At 37.9% G+C, this 21,651-nt stretch overlaps 2 protein-coding genes and 1 non-coding gene across 3 annotated transcripts; 2 read left to right on the plus strand and 1 right to left on the minus strand.

Annotated features, from left to right (window-relative positions):
- Window positions 1-2,863: 2,863 nt before the first annotated feature.
- LOC128383655 (PRELI domain-containing protein 1, mitochondrial-like) lies at window positions 2,864-6,740 on the plus strand. The gene is made up of 6 exons (XM_053343245.1): window positions 2,864-3,003; window positions 4,189-4,339; window positions 4,663-4,888; window positions 5,020-5,133; window positions 5,235-5,346; window positions 6,634-6,740. The coding sequence occupies exons 2-6, from the start codon at window positions 4,248-4,250 to the stop codon at window positions 6,738-6,740; spliced, it is 651 nt and encodes a 216-aa protein (XP_053199220.1). The 5' UTR covers window positions 2,864-3,003; window positions 4,189-4,247.
- Window positions 3,411-3,482, plus strand: trnag-ucc (transfer RNA glycine (anticodon UCC)). Its single transcript has one exon. It is a non-coding gene; the product is annotated as a tRNA-Gly (tRNA).
- A 4,055-nt stretch (window positions 6,741-10,795) lies between the features above and the next one.
- On the minus strand, window positions 10,796-18,426 carry LOC128383656 (uncharacterized). Its single transcript, XM_053343246.1, has 12 exons — window positions 18,361-18,426; window positions 16,547-16,841; window positions 15,425-15,480; window positions 14,793-14,879; window positions 13,407-13,595; window positions 13,226-13,240; window positions 13,109-13,126; window positions 12,707-12,784; window positions 12,120-12,219; window positions 11,814-11,931; window positions 11,504-11,642; window positions 10,796-11,019 (listed from the first exon to the last, which is right to left on the minus strand). The coding sequence occupies exons 1-12, from the start codon at window positions 18,419-18,421 to the stop codon at window positions 10,877-10,879; spliced, it is 1,299 nt and encodes a 432-aa protein (XP_053199221.1). The 5' UTR covers window positions 18,422-18,426; the 3' UTR covers window positions 10,796-10,876.
- Between the last annotated feature and the right edge of the window lie 3,225 nt (window positions 18,427-21,651).

Here is a 21,651-nt window from a genome sequence, read left to right on the forward strand (position 1 = left end):
GGTAACATGAGATTTATCTTCGCGCCAACAGAGACGAGAAATCTTTAAAATGTGATGGATTAAATCACAACGACTGAGCAAGTAGTCACTGAACACTGTTCAACTTCTATCTGTTAAATCTCATTATTGTCTCTATATATTCATTTATACTTAGCTTTTATCTGTCTAAATGGTAATTACTGCTATACTCTGTTCTACCCACTCTGTATATCTGTATTTTTGTAACTCTCTTGATCTATTTATCTTGTTTTTCCCCCTTTAGATTTCTTTCTTTATCCTTATTATGTGTAATTTCTAGTTACTGTCCGTGTTGTAAATACTGTAAAACCTAAAAGAAACAACAATATTTTCACTTTTAGTCATTTCAACTTGAATTTGTGTTTGTTATTTCTTTATTTCATGAGGTTTCATATCTCTTGGTTGTATTGAGCTGCTCTGACACATGAATTTCCCTCAGGATAAATAAAATATCTCTTACTTTGTCTCCCCCAAAAAAGAGAGAAAGCTTAAGTCTGATCCATCTGATGTCAGTTACCGTGGCGTCCATCACGCTGAAGTTCAGCCACATCGACACAGATAAGCTGACAGCCGTCCCTGCAGACTGACACGTGGTCCGCTATCTTTACGCTGCAGTGTGTCTGTCACAGAGCGCCCTCAGGTGACGGACGCATCCATCACCTGAGCAGAGCCTCGCATCGCTCTGAGTGTCTTCATCAGGGAGAGAAACCCCACCGCCCGTCTGTGTGTGGTGGGAAACAGAAACACACAGATTCATGACCTGAAAACAGCAAATAACGTATCACTGTGCACATATTTAGATGTTAAGAACAATACCAGTCATATATGTAGAGTCATTTATATACCTTGAGTGGGATTTACAATAGAAGTAGACATCGTTCAAGATTTTACATGAACTGGACTAACTACCAAGTTTTCTGTTAATCGATTAATCATTTTGAATCATTTTTTTAAGAAGAAAATGTAAAAATTCTCTGATTTCAGCTTCTTAAATGTGAATATTATTTGGTTTATTTAGTCCTCTATGACAGTAAACTGCATTGAGTTGTTGACTGAGTGACATTTTATGAACCAAAACAGTCAATTAATCAAGAAAATAAATGAAATTGTTAGTTGTAGCTCTAAATAATAACTAACTAAATGAATAAAATACATAACAAAACAAAAATCCATTTATTTTAGGAGTAATTAGTTCATTTTCAGTTATACAAATGCTTAACATAATAATATATACACAAGCTTTTCCAGTGTGTACAATGCCTGTTTGTGTTGCAGTGACTGTTCATGGTCATTTTTAAGCTGCAATGTTTCGTCAATTAAAAGCAGTTTTTCCCCTTTGGAGACAGTAAAGACAGTGAGAACGAAGATAAAGGTCTACAAGACAAATGACCAGATACCTCACTGTATTATACTGTATTATAACAGATATACTGTAGGAGAGAATGTGCTGATTTAGACTATGTGGTATTTTTACTAACACTGCATCATCACAATAAGCCTCTACTCACCTTTAAGTAGTGGTTTAATGTTCACAGTGTTAAATATTTGAACGACATCCCATCGTCACCTCTCATTCATCAACAGGACCTCCACAGTCCAGTTGTGATCCATTATACTTTTGACTTTGTGAAGTGGTTGTAAAGAGTCTCTGAATCACTGCCAGCTGCAGGACTGCTGCTCCGCATCCAGCCAGCACAAATGGGATTTAATGGTTGAGTCCAATAAGGTCTGAGTATGAGATAAGTGGAACCAATGAGGTCTGACTGTGAAGAGGAAAGTGACCAAAGCTAAATTGGTCCAATAGCTAATGGTCTGCTCGAAACCTTATGAGTGAAATTCAGTGTTTGGACTTTTCCTCTAGTCTTTGATTTTTGCTGAAATATTGGATCATTTGAACATTCATTGAAATGAAAGCATGTGAGAAGTTTAGAGGGAAGAATCAGTATTTGGTGGAGCTGTTAACAACTCATAGACATCTGAAATGTGAGCCGACTACACACTGCTTTTTGGAAGACGTCAAAAGACAAACCCAGAATCAACTTCAACACGCTATAGTCGTCTAATAGTCTAAAAGGTACTTACTGGTTTGGCTCCTCTGTATATTACTGACCTGCTCACTGACTTCAGTCCAGTTCAGGTGGTCTTACTGTACCCAGAACGAGGTCCAGGTCTTCAGACGGACCTTTTGGGACTTTGGTTCTGCTGTCTGGAACAACCGGAGAACAATCCATACTGGTTCCATATTTAAAGGTCCAGTCTGGTTTCAGTTGGAACACTTTCTGGACTATATTGGAGAAGATGGGGTTTAAATGGTTTAGCTTGGTCTGAAATAACTGAGTACTCTCTCTCTTAATCAGCCATTACTTACTTAGACACTACTCCTGTTGACTCTTGATGCAGCATTTTGTACTTACCTTCTGCCTCTTTGTGATGTTTGTGTGGATGTTTTTATGTTTTATTATTTTTTCTCTTGTTGTTTTGTTTTGTTGGTTTTTCTTTTTTCTTTCACCCCACACATTTATTGGTTTGCTTCCTGGTGTCCTGATGTTTGTAGAGAGAAAGTTTTTGTTCGGTCTCTGTTTGTCAACTTTAAAATCAATAGAAAAAGTAAAAAATAAAAATAGTCTGTAGAATATAATATTGATAAGTAGGCTATGTATGTTTTACCACCTGCTTTTAGGACTTAATCTTTAGGTTTTTAACTATTTGCTGCAGAGTTAATGACTTCCAGTGGATAGTAAACGTTTCTCTTCTGTCTATCCTTCATAAGTGAGATCAGCTCGCCATCTAGTGGAGGAAAGTGAGAAGTGCAGTTGAGATCAGCTGACTTCCAGTTTATATCTTTGCATCTTCTCTTTCTGTGCGAAATGTGCAGCGGCCTCAAAGCAAAAACACGAACATCCCCTCCGTGTTTCCCTCATGCAGCGACCCAGAGCTCCTGCAGGCTTTGACACCCGGCTCACTGCGCTGATATGAAGGCTGCAGGTACGAAACGACCCGCGGCTAGCTGCTAGCTGCTAGCTTGCTAACCAACGGCAGCTAATCGTTAAGCTCCCGGTAAACACTGCCGACGATGAGGGGCATTAAAAGACGATTAACGTACAAATACACGCTAAATAAGGGTTCATAAGCTAACTACGACAGCTAGCGTGTATTATGAGAGCCGCTGGTTTGAACCGTGACCCTAAAGAGGAATAAATAATAATAACGTTAGGCTGTTTTGACCGTTGAACACACAAACTGCACGGAGAAAGGAGCTAATGTCTTGTAAGCGTTTCCGTTTCAAGCGTTTTCACCGACGTTGGCCTTTAAACGTCGAAAACCAAAATTTAATAGTGAATAAACCGTGTTGTACGCTATAAAACCACACAGGGAGGGCAGAGTACACACAGGCGTTGGTGGTATAGTGGTTAGCATAGCTGCCTTCCAAGCAGTTGACCCGGGTTCGATTCCCGGCCAACGCATACGTTTTTTACACCGTAAGCAGAATGAAGCTTAGTTATGGCTTCAGATAACGATGATTTTATTATTTCTAAAAGTCCTATTTAGTAGGCCTACAATGTTTTTTTTTCTTTCTTCATCACAAAACAAGTAGCCTGTATGTTCACATGTGTAATGTTGAACAATATAACTTACACCTACGCATGTACTAGTTAGCTGTAAAATAATTGAATAGAAAAATAGATAAATGCACTGGAGCTTAGTTGTCCCGCATTAGTCTATGTCCCACATTACCCTAATACACCATATATTTCAAAAGTCTTAAATGTCTTTACATAAAGGCAGGTTCACAATTTTTCAAGTGTGCCTTAAAACAACAGTCAGGAGTCCAAATGAACTTGAAACATGTTTTTCTGCTATAGTCGAAACATTTCATCATTAGAACTGTTAACTACTAAAGTATGATTTACTTTAATTTAATTGACTTGTAATGTTTCTAAAGTGGTAAGATTATCCTTTATTAGTCCCACAATGCTGTAATTTGGTGTATATGTGTATAGGACGTGACCCTCGTGACATTGTTTGATTTTCAGTTTCACATTTTAATGCAGCTGGAATGTGTTGATAAGGTAAAACAGAAAATATGGTGATACAGCTAATTCAATGAAGAATATTTTATGTCTGAAAATAAATGAAACAGCGTGTTTTTCTCTTTTGTTTTTCCTACAGCTCCTGAATGAGCCGGCTGTAAGCTGTGTGTGTGTGTATGTGTGTGTGCGTGTGTAGTCATGGGCAGGTATTTCCACAGTGACATCGACATTAAGAGTCCATGGCATCAGGTGCTGGCCGCCTTCTGGCAGCGTTACCCAAACCCATACAGGTAACGCACTTCTACACTCGTTTACCCAGAATATGAATGGTTTCCTTTTGGCTTCACTTTAGACTCACTCCATGTTCCTCACCCTGATCATGTGTCTACGATGGCTCCACCACCCGAGCCCCATAAACCTAACCCTAAACCAATGTCCTCACTTCTCTTCACTTGTCATAAAGTGTTTTACCTTTCCAAAAAACTAAAAGTGCCCCGTTCTTCTCACTCTCAAGCTCTAAAACTCACATTGGTCCTGACTAATCGTACAATAGCACACATACACCCTGACATACTGTCTCTCTATAATAAATCTCTATATTTGTGTGTATCAGCGCCCACGTCCTCACAGAAGACGTCTTGTACCGCGAGGTCACCCCCAACAACCTCCTGTTGTCACGGCGACTGCTGACAAAGACCAACCGGCTGCCGGGCTGGGCGGAGCGCGTTTTCCCCGCACACATGGCCCGGGCCGTCTACGTCCTGGAGGACTCCATCGTCGACCCGCACACGCACACACTCACCATCAAGACCTGGAACCTCAACCACAACACGCTGATGGTATTTATGTGTCGCACGTTTCACAACAACCTGGAACGCTCAGATATTTGGTGTTTTTGCTTAAACAGAGAAACGATTGAGAACAAAGCTAATCGTTGGAGCTGTAATTTAAAGTGTTTTCTGTGTCGTAGACGGTGGTAGAGCGATGTTTGTTTGAGGAGGACCACAGTCGACCATTATGGACCAAAATGAGGAGGGAGGCCTGGATCTCTTCGGCTGTTTATGGTCTGGCCCGACCGATACAGGTATAACAAACCAGAGTTACACCACTAAACACAAACACAGAGTCACAGTCACAGTTATTAAAGTCTGTCTCTGTTTAATCCTCTGTGCGTCTCTCGATCAGGAATTTGGTCTCGCCAGGTTTAAGAGTAACCAAGCCAAAGCCATGAAGGGGCTGGAGTACGCTCTGTCAAAGATACAAGGTGAGGCACTAATGCATTTGTCTTTCCAGCCTTGTGAGGACTCTCACTGACATGCTTTACATCACTCATCATGTATTCACTAAGTTCACTTCTGTTGCATTTTGATTTTATTGATACATCAACCTCTCGCCAATTATAGCAACTTTCAAGCTGGTGTCTGTCGAAGAGGTTCAATGACCAGCATCTCAATTTTATCATCATTTAGAGGCATGGAATCACATTGCATTCAGTGTTTCAAAGCAACCAATGTCTCTAATGTACTAATTTGGCTGTGATCATCAGTGTAGCAGTGGAAATGTATTTAATGATGATTTATAATTTGGCCAAGAAGTTACAAAATAAAGAGAAGAGCAGAGGACCGAGAACAGAGCTCCATATTCTACATCAACATATTTAGGTTTAGCAAGTCCATACAAACAGTCATATAGCTCTGAGTACAAAAGGGATCAACTGCAGGTATTGTTTCAATACTACGTGTTTATTTTGGTCAATACCTCAAAAGGTATTGAGTACCGATACCCAGCCCTAAGTATTACTATAGAAAAGACATTATTATACTTTAAGATAAATGGAAGTCAGGCCAGAAACACCAAAGAGATCCAGTAACAGAAGCACAGAGGTTGAATCTGAATCTATAACAAAGCAGAACAGAAAGTGTTAGATATGCTGACCGGTAGTTAGGTTGGACCTCACCTTAAACCTAGAGCTGGGCGATATGGATAAAATAAAATATCACAATAATTTTGATCTAATACCTTGGTATTGGTATCGCAACAATATTGTAGGGATGACTATCGATGCTTTTCACAATGCAATTTTGGATGAATAATCATCAGAAATGTGGATAAAATAACAAAGTGGGTAAAAGGCCAATAGTAGAACAGCTTGAACTATCTGTTAAATTCAGAATTACATCATTGTACTGTAAACCAGGAAAATACTCTCATGCCATATCACGACTGTACAATATGCCAAATTAGTCAGTCGATTAAACATACTGTAGGGACGGCAGAATAATGACACAGTAGGTAAAAGGCCACCAGGAAAAAACACGTATGCTACATCACGATATTACGATATCTAAAATCTAGTCTCATGTCACGATATCGCTATAATACCCAGCCCTACTTAAACCTTATTTTAACTTTAACTCTAAATATCAAATCTTAACCCTCAAACCATCCTCTGAAAGGTGATGTTCTCACTCAAACTCAAACCGGTCCTCACAAAGACAGAAGTGAACGAGCACACACCCAAAACTATTAATTAAAAAAATAAAATATGAACACACGGCTGATTGTTTTCTCTCATTAACGGCAGCCGAGGTTCATCTCCACGGCGATCAGGGCGAATCATCAGAGAAACACAAGCCTCTCCAACCGCAAGCACCGCCCACCTCCACCCAGAAGCCCAAGCAGTACGTTTAAACTTCCTCTTCCTGTCCAGAAAACACACGTGCAGCTTGTGATCTCAGCCTGAAGCAGCGGAGTGATGAGTATTAACTGAGCGTCCGCTGGTCTGGACTACAAACCTTCCCAGAAGTCTTTGGGAGAAACTGACGAAACTATCTTAGTAAAAAAAAAAATCATGAAAGGTAAAGTTTATTTCTCTAGATAATTGTTTAATGTTTAATTTTGATACATATATATATATATATAAATATTCACAACTTAGGTTTTGTTTAATCTAAAAAAATATTTTAAAAAGAAAATAGACATTTTTTTATTTAAAATATTTAACATTTCTCTTCTGTAACATCTGTAAAGTTTTATTACATTTTTCTAGTGTTGAGTTTTTTTGGGGAATATTTTCTGTTCAAGTCGTCATCAGTTTTTATATTTTTATATTGACATAGTTTGTATTTGTCTCTTTTAATTTATTTTATATATTACTTATCATTTTGCAGATGTTTATCCATAGGAATTAATTTCAGATTCATTTCTTTGTCTATTTTCTTTCTATTTGTATTTTGTGAGAACATGATGCATTATACAGGAGTAGTTTTATCTCTGTGTGAATGTTGCATCAGATCACAGCTCGTCAGATGCATGTCATAACAAAACCTCATAGATGATTTAGCTAAATAACGTTTTTCCTGCATCGTTGGTCAGTTTCTGATATTGGTGGAATATCAAAGAGGGTTTTCAGTAGGTTGTAATCTGCAACATCACCACTAGATGTCACTAAATCATACACACACACACACACGCATCCATGTCCTTTATAGCGCTTTTCCACTACACAGTTCCAGCACTACTCGACTCGGTTTCCATTACAAAGAAGTACCTACTCAACGTGGGTGGGGTCGTCATAGCAACGGCTCCGCGAAATTGCTGTGACTTCGTTTTATACGCGATACAAACACATAAACAATGGAGGACATGGAGGCGATGGTGTACTTGCTGCTGTATGAGGCTTTCTGTCACACACAAAGCAAGAGAAGAGAAACCAGTCACTGTTGCTAAGCTAACGCTGTTGGTATTTAAAAATGGCGGGTTTGATTCTTGTGTGGGACGGCTCATGACTCTTCCAGTGACTCTCTGACCAATCAGTGGCCGGCAGTCTGATGACGTCACATTTAGTATCGGCTCGGCTCACTTGGGACCTCGGCAGGTACCAGGCCGAGTAGTGCTGGAACTGTGTAGTGGAAAAGCTCCATTAGTGGACTATAATTACTATATTTTAAACAGAGTGGAGTTGCTCCTGCAGTAATGAAGCTCACCTACTTCCACTTCTAACTAGGACAATCTGTAGAAAAGAAAGAGTAAAGATGCAGAAGATCATTTAATCAGTTTTGTATTGAAACTATGAGCATGCACGACTAAAACCACTCCTGAGTTATACACAGTAAAATAGTTCCTTAATGTTTCCTCAGAGCTGGTAGAAGCTAAAATATAATAATGGCACCGGATCAAAACTCACATTTTTATATCTGATTGAGACCGGTGTTCATCTCCAGATACCACTTTTTAAATTCAGTGATATTAATCCAACGCAGCAGAACGAACACAATCTCTCTCTCTTCATTATGGACAACTTTATTGCAGTTTTCACATTATTCAGACTTTTAACTGTCATTTTCCAGTGACTGTGGTATTTTCCAGGAGTAAACACATATGACATAAAAAGGACACAAATAATTAAAATGTCAATAAAGAAACAAAATAAATGAATATACCATTCTGATAACACTGACCTGTTGTAATCATCATATTTTGCTTCTAGTACATAAACTTTACAGACATTTAAACATGTGGAAAGTTTACAGGACTGAAGGGATATTAATACTGATATGATAAAGAAATACTCCCGGCTCAAAAACTGTCTGGCACCAAATATCAGAGTCTTGGTCCGATATTCAAGTCACAGTTTTGTCAATTAGCTGTACAATATTTGATTTAGCTGCTTTATAAATTACAAAACTGATGCATCTCAAGTTTTTGCATATTTTGTCAAATGGATGTTTAAAAAAATGTCAGAATAAAAATCCTTTATATGCATTTGTTCCCTGTCATTTGTCCAAAGCTGCATAGTTTGGTTTTTTTTGCTTAAATTTCAGAATTACAAAAACCCTGATTGGGCTTAAAGATATATTTATCTTGTTTTTACATCCGTCTGTTGTGAAACCAAGATATTAATCCTTACATACTGTTCCAGGTCAAATTTTAACATTTGAGAGCTGTAAAAACACTCTATACAAACATCTTCAAGCTGGACTTTTCCTAGTGTGACCCCTAATATAGAAAAATGGAAATAAAGAGCGGCTTCATTAAAGTTTTTATGCAGCTGATACACATTTCTGTATATGCAAAGGTCCAAATCTGACATGAATTCATCACAAAATTCAAAAATCAGCATTAAAACATGTTTGTTGTATTCATCACGTTCTATAAAATAGTGATTGTGAATGTCTCCTTTTCTATAAATAAGAGAATTCATGAATGTGAATTAGTGCAGAGACTAATCATGAGCCAGAATATGAACTGAGGGTAGACAGTTCATCCATCTGGTGTTAGCATGATTCTTACTTATCTAGATAATGACTCATTTAATATTATGACTTGTGCATTTAAGATACTGAGTTAACAAGGTTCATTTAGCAATATAACTAACTTGTGAGATCTACTGACTCAGGTCAGATAGTCGAGCCCAGAGTTCAAACTAAACATGGTGAAGCAGCTTTTACACAACTGGAACAAACTACCAGTAGAACGGAAATCATTTTTAAATCCTTTCTATTGAACGAGGTCTACTTCAGAATTAGCAGCTGTGAAGAGTAATCTGACTACTCAGCAGGTCTGTTTGGTGAAATGTAAACTGTCAGAACTGTGATGTGAGGTTAGAAGAACTGAACATTCGGAGCTGAAATGGACCGATCATTAAAATCCAAGATGATACTGAATTACAGGTCAAACATTATTCCCCTCATGTTAGCAGCGGGAAAGCTCAGGCACTGAATCACAAATGAGTCTTAAAAAAAATATGTTGGTATTGACGGAAACACAACCACACCTCTACATATACTTCATATTACGATCGGAGCTGAACTTCAGATAATAAAAAACATGAATTCACAGGTTTAAAAAGACGTAAAGATAACTGATCCGTTTCCTAAATGTTACAACTTAGATTAAATACTGAAATCTGATTTTTTATATATTAATGATACATTTCTACAGGATAGCAAAACAAACAATGTTTTAACGGCAGCATGATTGTAACATATTTCAGCTCCTAACCCTTTACAGTCAGAACAACAATATAAATACGACATTTAAAGAGCAAAGAAAATCCTGCTCCTGATTCTGATCCTGATCCATGTCTTTGACAAAACTGGCTGTTTATACTTTTTGGCCTTAAGCTGAACTTTGTTCATAAATATAATAAAAATTTAAAAAAAGTTGAGAGTAAAGCTCTCGTTGGAAGCACCAATAGTTAATATATATAATACTCAGTTAATAATTAGATCTTTGGTAACAAAAATATAACATTTCATGTATTTCCTAACAAGAACAATAAAGTATGTCCGAGCTAAAATATAATATATTTAATTAATCTGCAGATTATCGTTTTTATTGATTCTTTGGTCTTTGAACTAAACTAAAAATATCTGCTTCGACCAGCTGATGGTCAAGTGTCCAACATTTTTGGCATTTTTCCAACAAATCAACTAAGACTCAGTTTAGTGACTTCACTAATGACAGATCCCTAATTCTCACATTTAAAAGGTGTCTCACATTTAACAAATGTCACCTAACATTAAAAGTGCTTTATATCTGTAACAGTGCTCGTTACTTATGACTTCATATTAACGGACTTATTAATGACTCTTCTCCAGCAGGAAAGTAAACAAAGCACCAACTGTGAAAACGGAAATTAACGTTTAAATATTATTACTTCCAGTGTTTTAACTGTATGAATACTTGCAGCCTCCTCTTCCTCTAAACACAGCTGCTCTATTTTCACATGAACTCATTTCTTCCTCTCCTCCGTGGTGTGTTTGTGTGAGTGCAGCAGTTAAACACAAACATAAAGAAAATGAAATAAAGGAACTGATCTGTTGTCAGAAGTCTTTGCCGGTGAACCACTGAGCTCTGGCCACCACATCGTTGGCGAAGTCGTGGAACGGCGTCACGCTGTCCAAGTCTTCGTATCGCTCCAGAGGAATGACTTTGTCCTCGCCTGCTATGTAACACGCCAACGCTCCTGAAGACAGACAGAGACCGACGCTCACATACATGAATATATGTATGTTATATATATCATTATATATACTGGATGTATCTCCCACAGATCAGCCATCAATTCTTTAATCTATAAAATGTCAGAAAATAGATAATTGTCCTTGTTGTCCTTGTTGAAATCATCAAATTGTCCAATCAGCAGCTCAAAACAAAAAGGTCTTTGGAGCGTTGCTTAAACACCATTAAAGTAGTGCAGCCAATTAATATTCTGCCAATAGATGAAGTGATTCATTGTTCTACATTCACATAAAACCCGTTGTTGGACGGAAATTATTTTCTTTCTCAAAGCTGCCAAAACTATATTGGAGGAATTGATTAGTAAAATGTGTTCATCATGACAGACGGACAAAACTCCAACTAACTGTTTCATGAGTTTAGCAACAACAACTCATAAAATGAAAAAGACGTGAACTGATTTTCACCACGAGTCATCATCCCTGTTTTACCTTTGAGCCGCTGTTCTGGGCTCCAGTCCGGCTTCGTCCTAACCATGGTTTTGATGAGCTGGATCAGGAAGGTGACACCTTGGTCAACGTGGTCCTTGCTACACGGCTCTCCTTTCACTGCGTGGTAATAACGATTGATCTGAACCAAAGAGACACAAAGTCCTGAGTATTTTATGGCTCTCCAGCTGCTCCTGAACATTTAACTTACCAACATCAACCAAGTGTCACAAAACCAGACTATCAGGCATCTCCAACTACGGGATTGTTCTAAATGTGTGGTGGATTAGAAGATAAAACAACACAGACACACCTGCATGAGCCCGAAGCAGTTCTCGTCAGACCCCCCGAAGCCGTTTTTTCTTAGTCTGGTTCCAGCCTCAGACTGTCTGGAGATGATGCCAGCAATGAGGGCTGGGTGGATGTGGAGTCTGCAGATAATAGTGTCTAATTTACCTTGGTAACAATTACTGAAACTATATCATGAGGAAAGTCCTGATCAAAGCTGCCCAGCCCAAAACTACAAAGACAACAACCACAGAGATGATCTCTGGTTGTTGCTGATTGGGCAGAAAACCATCCATGTTTTATTGTAAGTGCACCAGGTTGCAGTACGTACATCTCTCCTACTTCTTTGATTATACTTTTGTACTTCAGCATCTCGTCCAGGTCTCTCTCTGCCATCATGTGGGAGGCTTTAACTCCGCTCAGATCTCCACCTGTAGCAAAGAGTCAGACATGTGACTGTGAGATTATATATTTAATCTTATTACAAAGTTAAGATAACATTTCATTTATGGACATGCTTGAGACAGTGGACGTGACATTTAGCAGATATTTGTTGGGATCATTTAAGTTTATTTTGTCAAGATGGACTTTTAACGAACTGAGTCATCGTGACTGTTTTCCCTCCCTCTGAATCTCTGCCTGAACTCTGTCACTGTCTTTACTTCCAAAGAAATCCGCTGATGAATGTTTGTCCAGTTGGGACTGATTTCCTACTCTGAGCAGCTTGATAAACTCGGTCCCACGGTTAAAATGCTGCATCATTCCCACACGGTTAAAATGCTGCATCATTCCCAGCCTCCCCCGCAATCTTCGTGTCTGAACAGCTTTATATTGAACTAAATTGAAACCTCAGCTCTTCTCGTCAACATGGAGGCGATGCTCCTGGGCTTCCTGTTGGATTAGGGTTAGGGTACTGACCTGGGTTGAGCAGGTTGTTTGCTCTTATCGTGTCTTTGGAGGCTCCCGTTGTGTCGACCCTGTTGATGTCTCCGTAATCTGAAACAGGACACACGCCGATATTAGTTTTCTGATCAGTTCTGAGCTCTACTTCTTTCCTGGAAGTGGCACCACTATGACAGATGTTTGATTTGGTTAATCGATTAGTCGTCCACTATTAAATTAACTGTCAACTCTTTTTTTGATAATTGAGTCATTGTTTCAGCTTCTTAAATGTGATTCTTTCAGGTTTCTTTGGTCCTCTGGGACAGCAAACTGAATATGTTTGAGACATTTGAAGATGTCATCTTGGACTTTATAACCTCAAATAACTATTTTGATCTCTGGTTAAAAAGGAGTCTGTTTTTAAAATAGAAAGTTTACCTGTGTAGCTGTTATTACCTGAAAAACAAACAAATAAACAAACAAATAAATAAAAAGTTTTAGTAACACTGATTTTGTGCTGCTGATGATATTTTTCTTCTGTCTTTGAGGACTTACCTACAAGAGGTAGAACTGTGGAATAAAACAGAGACAGCACTTTAATTATCATGATTATAACAAACATTATCATTTCATACACTAACATGTACAGTATAATACAATGATGGACACATTCGGTGCTACCCAAGCAAATTAAAACTGATTTAACTGTTGACTCGACTATAAAAATAAAGATCACCTTGTTCTTGTTCTCCTCTGTTCCTGATGGAAAGTGATGCTTGATACCAACTCTGCAGCGTTGATCGTAGATTCTTCAGTTTCAACAGGTCAACAACAAAGGTGAGGAAGCCACAACCCACCAACCCAAATGCTGTCAGCACCCAAGGTATACACCAGCTGAGTCCCGGGTTCAAAGGCCTGAACTCATCTGTGACAGAAAAAGAAACTTCAGAGTCAAAAGATGACGATGACATTCCCTCAGAGTCAAAGTAAACCAGGGCAGCACACGGTGGAGGAGCTTTACAGAAGCTTAGAGCTCCTCCTAGTGGCTGAAAGCTGTTAATGAGCCACAACACTAGACTACACAGCTCAACTCAAGTCTTTCAATTAAAAGTGTAGGAGCTATTTGTTAATTTTGTGAAGTTTAGCTATTGTTTATAGTTTGTTTCAAATCTAATTTACTAATTAAGTAATTTTGTTTTGTTTACTTTATTTGGATTAAAATTGGATAATATTTTTGTTAATTATTTGTTTAGTATATTTAGATTGATAGGATTTATTTTGGGTTTAGTTTTACTAGTTGATTATCACTGAGAGCACTTAAAGTTTATTTAAGTAGGTAGACACACTTGTACCAGCATGCACCTGGGTGGGCCTATGGTTTTTTACCAGCGCACTAGAGGCGGCAACAGCTTCGGATTTCTTTGTTCTTTTGTTTGTTTTTATTATTTTGAAATAAATCACCGCAAACGCAATATTTTTGAATGGACATTCATCTTTTCATCTCCCCTCTTTTGCCTGCGTTATCCCACACCCATGGTGCGTCAGTGGCCCTTTGATTATGTTTAGTTTAAAGTTGAATTTGTTTATTTTTGTTTATTTGAGGACAAATGGCCACTACAAAAAGAAAAGGTCGAAGTTGGTCTCCGTCAACGATGATTCAGTTATTGGGTATTAATGACTCATCTCTAACTTCTATCATGTACTTTCATAACATTTGAGGATGTCATCAAAACAGGAAATCAATAATATAAATAATGGTATTTTGCAATTTTGACTTCTTGTGAGCGACGTCACTTTGTTCCCAGATCTCAGTTTGGTGAGTTATTATCATTATTATCATTATTATTATTATTATTATTAGTGAAGACACACAACAAAAACAGTTCACACCTGGTTCACAGCATCAGGCACCACAGCACAATATCAATATATACAGTAAAATAATTCATCAAATAGAGTTAAAAGCTGCTGATGTGTCACTGCTGGTTTCTGCTTAAAACTAATGGACAAAAACACAATTTAATGCAGGTTTAAAATGTGAAATAAACATTAATACATCTGTAAGTCTTTTCGAGGCTGTGAAGAAACAGATTCATGATAATTATGTTGGGTTTTTTCTTACCTATGATATAAATCTTGTTCTCGTTGGCCAGGATTGTTTCTGGTATTTCCACCCTGCAAATTAACGTCCTGTTTCCTGTTGGTCTTCCTGTTTGAACAAAAAAAGACGAGAAGGGTTAAAACTAAAGCTGTGCTGTAGTTACTACTAACTGTCCACAGTATGGAAGCAGGGTGTCTGTTTAGCCATGAGCCATGAACAGTGTTAAACCATCTGATGTAATGTAGCAGAGTTGGCTTATAACTCATGTTCCTCTGCAGTCCCTTCTTTAAGTCAATGGCCCATTAATAAATATAGATCTGTAAATGTAAAGAATATGTGTCTTCTTTAAATAACCTTCATCTGCCAACATGTTCACGTGCGCTCCGACAGAATGAAGGTTGTTGGGTTCGACTGATGAGCTCGTCTCAGCAGTGAAAACGCTTCTTCTGGCATCCAGCAGAGAAATATTTGGCTTCCTGATCCAGCCGCTGGACTCACAGTCAACAAACAGATCACCGTCAGACATCCGCCGGACTATCATGTCGACCTCAGGAACCTCAGCTGCAGACAGTCACACACATCACGCATAGTTTACAGACTTAAATCCAAAAGATGTTCGGTTACATGAATCACTCTGGACATTTTGGGCTTACCGACAATGAGAGAGACTAACACTTCTTCTTTTACTCGTCCTCTCCAAAGGTTGCACCTTCATTTAGAGAATAAACAAGAAGTGATTAGAAAAAAGGCCTCGCCAGCTCGCTGAACTTAACTTCCAGCATATTCAACACCTCCAAGACTAAATATATCTAAAGTTCGATACTTCCTGTTACAGTCAGACTCTGAAAAGCTGCTTCACACACTCACATTTGAGTCTACACCTGCTGTCACATGAAATAATAAATTAATACTAAATGTGCTTTATAAATTAACTTAAATTGATTTTTATTTCCATTTCTTATTTATAACATATCTCCAAAATATGCTGTCAGCCCTAAAAACCTTTCATATTTCTAATTAAGACTATAAACACATACAGGACTGGAGAGCAGTGCTGAACACTGAACACTGATTGATGGTTGTCATCTGTAAAGTAAATTGTAATAAAATTGTAATGATTAATTGAAACAGGATCATTGGTTCCTTCTGAAGATGTAAATATTTAAAAACAACAAACTAATTTAATTTCATGTTTAAAAATGATTCAGTCATTTCCTAAAACAGCTGGACACCAAAGTCAAACACACAGGAGGAACAGTGCGTTTGGGCAATTAATCCAAAAAGTAATCGAAACAGACATTTAGAAACTCTAATGGACTTAATCTTGCTGATGTCAATTAATGGTGGTGTTCACTGTTGCCATGACAGCAAAGGTTTCATATCTTTAAGGAATTTAAAACTTGTCTCCAGTGATGATTTGAACCCAAACCATGATCTTTACATAGTTCTAACCAAGTAAACTAGACATTAACCACAGCGTCACACCTTCAAACATCTTTATTTTCACTCCCTAAGGATCCTCATGTGTGAGGGCAGCAGTGGAAAATACTAAACTAAAGAAACTGTTCATCATGTGTGGAGATAATCCTTCATTAATCCTAATCCAGGTTAAAAATTCAATTAATCGGATTTAGATTTTTGCCATAATCGCCCAGCTCTATGTGTGTGTATCCATGGTGATGAGTTTCTAATTGTTTATGGACATAATAAAGGTCTTCAGCACAAAGGAATCAGAAATATCACAGTACTTGTTGGTTATGAATCCCATCCTGTACCTGTACGTGCCGTTGTCCTGCCACGTGACACCAACCAGCGTCAAAGATCCATTCTCCATGACAACCGTCCTCCCGACATACTGCGCCGCTTTCTCCTTCTGCAGCTCTTTTCCATCGCGGACAACGTGAACCGTCAGCTCGTCTCTGTGGTGGTTGTGAGTATCCACACGCGACCACTCCACATGTAGGACGCGTGATGAGGTGGCACGGTGCGTGGCGCGGCGGCACGGGAGGGAGGCATTATGGGAGAGAACTGCAAAGACTTCCACAGAGGAGCCGGACTGTAGGAACCCACCTGGGAACAGATTTAATACAAACTAATGAATGAAAATAAGGAACATAAGGCAATACAGGCATAATCACATATCTCGATATTTCCGACCAAATACCTCGATATCGATACCGCAACTACATCGTAGGGATGACTAGCCTATTGGTAACTTTACACAATGAGATTTTAGATAAATAATCATCAGTTCACTGTAATGCAGCCTTTAATATCCAGATGATGTTACGATACCAAGTAAATTTAACATTGATAGGTTTTATTGCACACTAATAACCAATCAGACAGCTGACCAGTGATGGCTGCTGTAGGTGAACTGTAGAGAACTGTAGGTGTGCTGCATCTAATTATTGAATTACTTAAAAGTATTCACTAGTTTATTGCACTGATTACACTATGATGAATAATGGATTGATGTCATTTGATCTGTTTTAAACCAGATCTGCCACTATGAGCTCCTGCAGCTGCTGAAAAGACGTTTAAAATGACTAACACCTACCTAATTTCAGGTCACACAGTAGTAAAAAAACATGACACCCAGTTTAAAATCACATGACATCAAGCAGCAGCAAATCCTAATATATAGCCTATGAGAAGCTTGAATCAGCAAATATTTTTAATTTGTGTTTTAAGAAATACCCAAAGTGATAAAGTGATGCAGGCAAACGGCCTTTGATATATGTTTTTGCTCAGCACTGCTCTGAAACATGAAATAACTCTTCAGTATAATCACAAAACTCAACATAAGTCACCAAATTACATTTAGAAAGAAACCAAAACTACACAACAGTGCAGCCTAAACAACAACAAGAGAGAGTTTCATGACGTCTCTTTGTGTTTTTCTTGGACATTTCTGACATTTGTGGATTTGGGGGGTGCTATACAGTCGCTGATTGGTTGATTTGACTTCCTGTATCGTTACGTCATCAGTCAGCTATGATCTTCTAACTTTATAAAAATTATATTAAAATAAACTCTTAACATTATGCTCATAAACAATGTTCTGTTTGCTGCATGATATGATCATTCACATGTTATTTCACTGTCTAGATAAACACCAGGCTACACCGGACTCCATTAACAAATCAGACTATTTAATACTGGTTGCCTTGCCAGAAAAAGATGGTTTGTTACACAACATAAACTTTTACTTTGCAGCACTTAACACGACCTTCTTCTTGATTCGGGATACATATTAAATAAATAGAGTGACATGTTATTCCAATTAAACCTGACTACTCTCCTTCTTCTGGCTGCAGTGAAACAGCAAAGTTAGCGGTGAAGGCGGGTTATTAAATATGAAGCTGTGTTGACTGAAGTGTTGCATGTAGTGATTAATATAAGCCGATGTGAAGAGTATAACCTGCTCATTCTTAAAAAGTAGTGAATCGTGTTTCTACAGGTGTTCACACATGTTAGGAAGCGTTTCAAATATAAACACCGAGACTTTCCAACGGAGTTTGGACGATATGTTACAAATATTTAAGCCACAACACATTTTATATATATATGCACATTTTAAACTAACCTGCCACGTTGTAGAAAAACGGCGCAAAACAGCAGCAGAAGCTGAATCCGGATGTCCTCATTTTGAGAATTTAAACTTTTGTTCAAAAACATCCGCTCAGTGTAAAGAGACCGCAAAACCGAGACGGCTTCTTGTCTGACTGCTCCTCCCTGAACCCATGAGTATACAGAGAGGGTAACAAGTGTAACTAACAGAGGAAGTGGTAGTTTTTGGGTTAGTAGTACTCTGGGGCATGACCTGAAATGGTCACGTGGATTATGATGAAAGTTGACTTTTTGACCTAAAATAAATGTAATAAATAAAACGTATATATATATCATATACACAAAGTCAAAGTCATTCAAGTTTAGGTTTGAACGTGTTTCCACATGAGACTCGGCTTCAGTGGGTGTTTCTATACACCATACATTATGACCCTATGTTGTATTTGTACACCCACATTACTGTAATCTGGTTGCAACCTGTGTTTTGAGGTTGTTTAGCTTCACTTGGAGCTTTCCTGCTTGTCTGTTGTTCTTTTTACTACCTCTCTTTTTCTTTTTTCTTTTTTTTTTTTTTTTTACATCATTTGAGTTTTTGTCAACTTTGCTCCATTAATGTGGACTCATGTCAGTTTGTTTTTTTTTATTTTGAAAACTCATAAATAAATCATACTAAAAAAAAAAGTCATTCAAGTTATGAATTTGAATTTGAAAACAAAACAAAAATTGTGGTCTGTGATATATGTCAGTTTCGGGTCATAAAAAAGTTAGCTGTGTGTGTGTGTGTGTGTGTGTGTGTGTGTGAGAGAGAGAGAGAGAGAGAGAGAGAGAGAGAGAAAGAGAGAGAGAGAGAGTCAGTGTAAAACAGGCAGGGACAAGTTTGTTTTCTTTGTGTGTTTAAAACCACTAACGGGAAACTGCTGCAGGCAAATGTATTTTCTCATTGATTTAAAGAAATTCTGATTAACCAAACATGTGGAAAATTAATTAGAAAAATACATTTGCCTGCAGCAGTTTCCCGCTAAAACACCCTCAGCATGTGTTGATCAGCATGGTTGTAATATGATAACTGATTTGGGTAAAGTTTATGTATGGATATAATCTGTCCTGATATACTGTCCACAGTTCAGAAATAGACACATGTACTTTCTTAGTGTCAACAACGTACCAATCCTAGACTGTGAATTATTAAACCTGTGATTCAACTGACTTACAAACAAAGACATCAGTGAACACATCAAACTGTAACCAGAAGCAGCTGTGAGTCGTAAGTCTGGTGGCAGATCTCTGACTCATCGCCCACATCTATGATCTTATCAGTAGTTCAAAAACACTTTTCTTTTGGAAATCCTTGGATCTGACCAGAGTTACTGATACCGAGGGTCCAATAGCACACCTCATTTTGGGAATTCTAGGTCCAATGAGAAGACAGTAGCAGGTACGTTGCTCTCTAGGAACTCCAGGAGGGAAGTGCATCACTTCCTTTAGGGATCCCATAAGGGACGGGTCTCACTTCCTTATATTGCAATCACTTTGAATGACCTTTGTGTGTTTAATGTGCTATACAGATTAAATGTCCTTGCCTTCCTTTAAGGATTGGTAGTCAGAGATCATTATCAAACAGACGTCTCCTCTGGGACTCCAGCTATATGAGAAAATAGGAGGAGTAGGGGGCTACATCATTGTCTTCAGGGTCCCAATAGGAATGAATTTCATTTTCTTAAGATTCCCCAAGAAGGAGGGGCCTTACTCCGTTCAGCATCTTCATGAGAGATGTAGAGACCTTTCTTCATTTGACTTCGACAAAAGAAGAAGGAACCACACTTCTTTTGATTCCTCAAGACAGGTTCCTACTCTAGGTTCCCCAAGAGTTCCTTTAGGATCCTGAATGTGAAGGATTTTCATATGCTGTAGCATCTATTAAATACTCCTCAGACAAGCAGGCAGCTATTTTCATCTTGGTTGAGTCCACCTGGCTTTATGATTGTTGCCATAGAGACGGCACTAAAGTAAACAATCTTATAGTGATGTTACAGGAACACCTGCCTGAGGAACTGAGAGCGGTTCAAGTCTTCTCTGGATCTACACCGGCACTTTAAATTATTACTGCTGTCTCTTCAGTTCATCAAGTTTGTGTTTGTCAATAATAGTTTTTGCATTAGACATCAATATCTCCTGGAGTTTCTGAACTGATGAGCTCAATATATAATATAATATTTCTACAACACTACAAGAGTCTCCCAGGAGTCAGATAGATCGCTACTGAGCTCCAGTAAAGCATCAGAGACGTTAACAGCTGGTGAATAAATGTCCAGGAAGCAGAAACCTGTTTTAACCAGAGTGTTGGAAACATTTGTAGTTAATAAAAAGATCCTTCCTGGACTCATTAGATGATATAAAAGTGATTTATTGTCTTTGTGTTGATGCATCGCAGTCAAAAAGACGAACGCTGGCGCCATCTAGTGGTTCGGACTGAATCTGGCTCCAACAAGTCCTGTTCCTGTGTTCATTAAGTGATTTACAGTTTGAGGTATTTCCATGTGATGCTATTTTATACTTCCACTACATTTATTTGACAGTTTTAGTGATTTCACAGATGTTCACTCTGACAGATAAAGTGTGAAGATCTTTAACTGTAGGTCAGTGTGAGTCACAGATAAATGAAGAAGCTAAATGAATATGAGAAAAAGCAACAAGGAAATAGAAACACTAACTAATAAAGGGGATTGCCCTTTAAGTATCTGATTAAAATCTGTATTCTTAATTCAGTTTGTGAATTCAGTTATTTAGTGAGTGCTTTATTTATTTCTCTCTTTCGCTTTAGTTCCTCCATAACGCTGAAGATTTGTAAAAATGAAAAAGAGAGAAAAAAGGGGATGAACTGATTTATGAACCTTTGAAAAACAAAGAACTTCAAACACAATTAAAGACGAGATGTGATGATGTTTAATGATTTATCTCTCACTGTTTCCGAGGAAACAAAGATGTGATTATTGATTTTATTCATATGTGTTTGAGTTTAATGACTGAAATAAACTAAAGTAAAATATCTTTATGTTGTGGACAAAACAGGACAGTGATTTACATTTTTCTAACATTTTCTAATAAATAATCAGCAGATGAATTCATAGTTGCAGCTCAAATATAAATACATTATAATATATTCTGTCTTGTATCTCATGGTGTTTAAAAATGTGTATCCTGTGTGTAACAAACAAACACTGAGAAGCTTTAAGGAAGTATTATATTTAGTATAAAGTATGTATGTGTTTAGATCAGTTTAAAGTACATAAAGTGGTGAGATGAGCCT

The sequence above is a fragment of the Scomber japonicus genome, chromosome 22 (genome assembly GCF_027409825.1).
Source record: "Scomber japonicus isolate fScoJap1 chromosome 22, fScoJap1.pri, whole genome shotgun sequence".
Lineage (NCBI taxonomy): Eukaryota > Metazoa > Chordata > Actinopteri > Scombriformes > Scombridae > Scomber > Scomber japonicus.

Coding starts and splice junctions, on each gene's coding strand:
- LOC128383655 (XM_053343245.1), top strand. CDS start 4,248: ATGGGCAGGTATTTCCACAGTGACATCGACATTAAGAGTCCATGGCAT. Junction 4,889..5,019: donor TCAACCACAACACGCTGATG/GTATTTATGTGT, acceptor TCTGTGTCGTAG/ACGGTGGTAGAGCGATGTTT. Junction 5,134..5,234: donor GTCTGGCCCGACCGATACAG/GTATAACAAACC, acceptor TCTCTCGATCAG/GAATTTGGTCTCGCCAGGTT.
- LOC128383656 (XM_053343246.1), bottom strand. CDS start 18,421: ATGAGGACATCCGGATTCAGCTTCTGCTGCTGTTTTGCGCCGTTTTTC. Junction 15,481..16,546: donor CAGGACAACGGCACGTACAG/GTACAGGATGGG, acceptor CTCTAAATGAAG/GTGCAACCTTTGGAGAGGAC. Junction 12,220..12,706: donor AAACAACCTGCTCAACCCAG/GTCAGTACCCTA, acceptor TCTTTGCTACAG/GTGGAGATCTGAGCGGAGTT.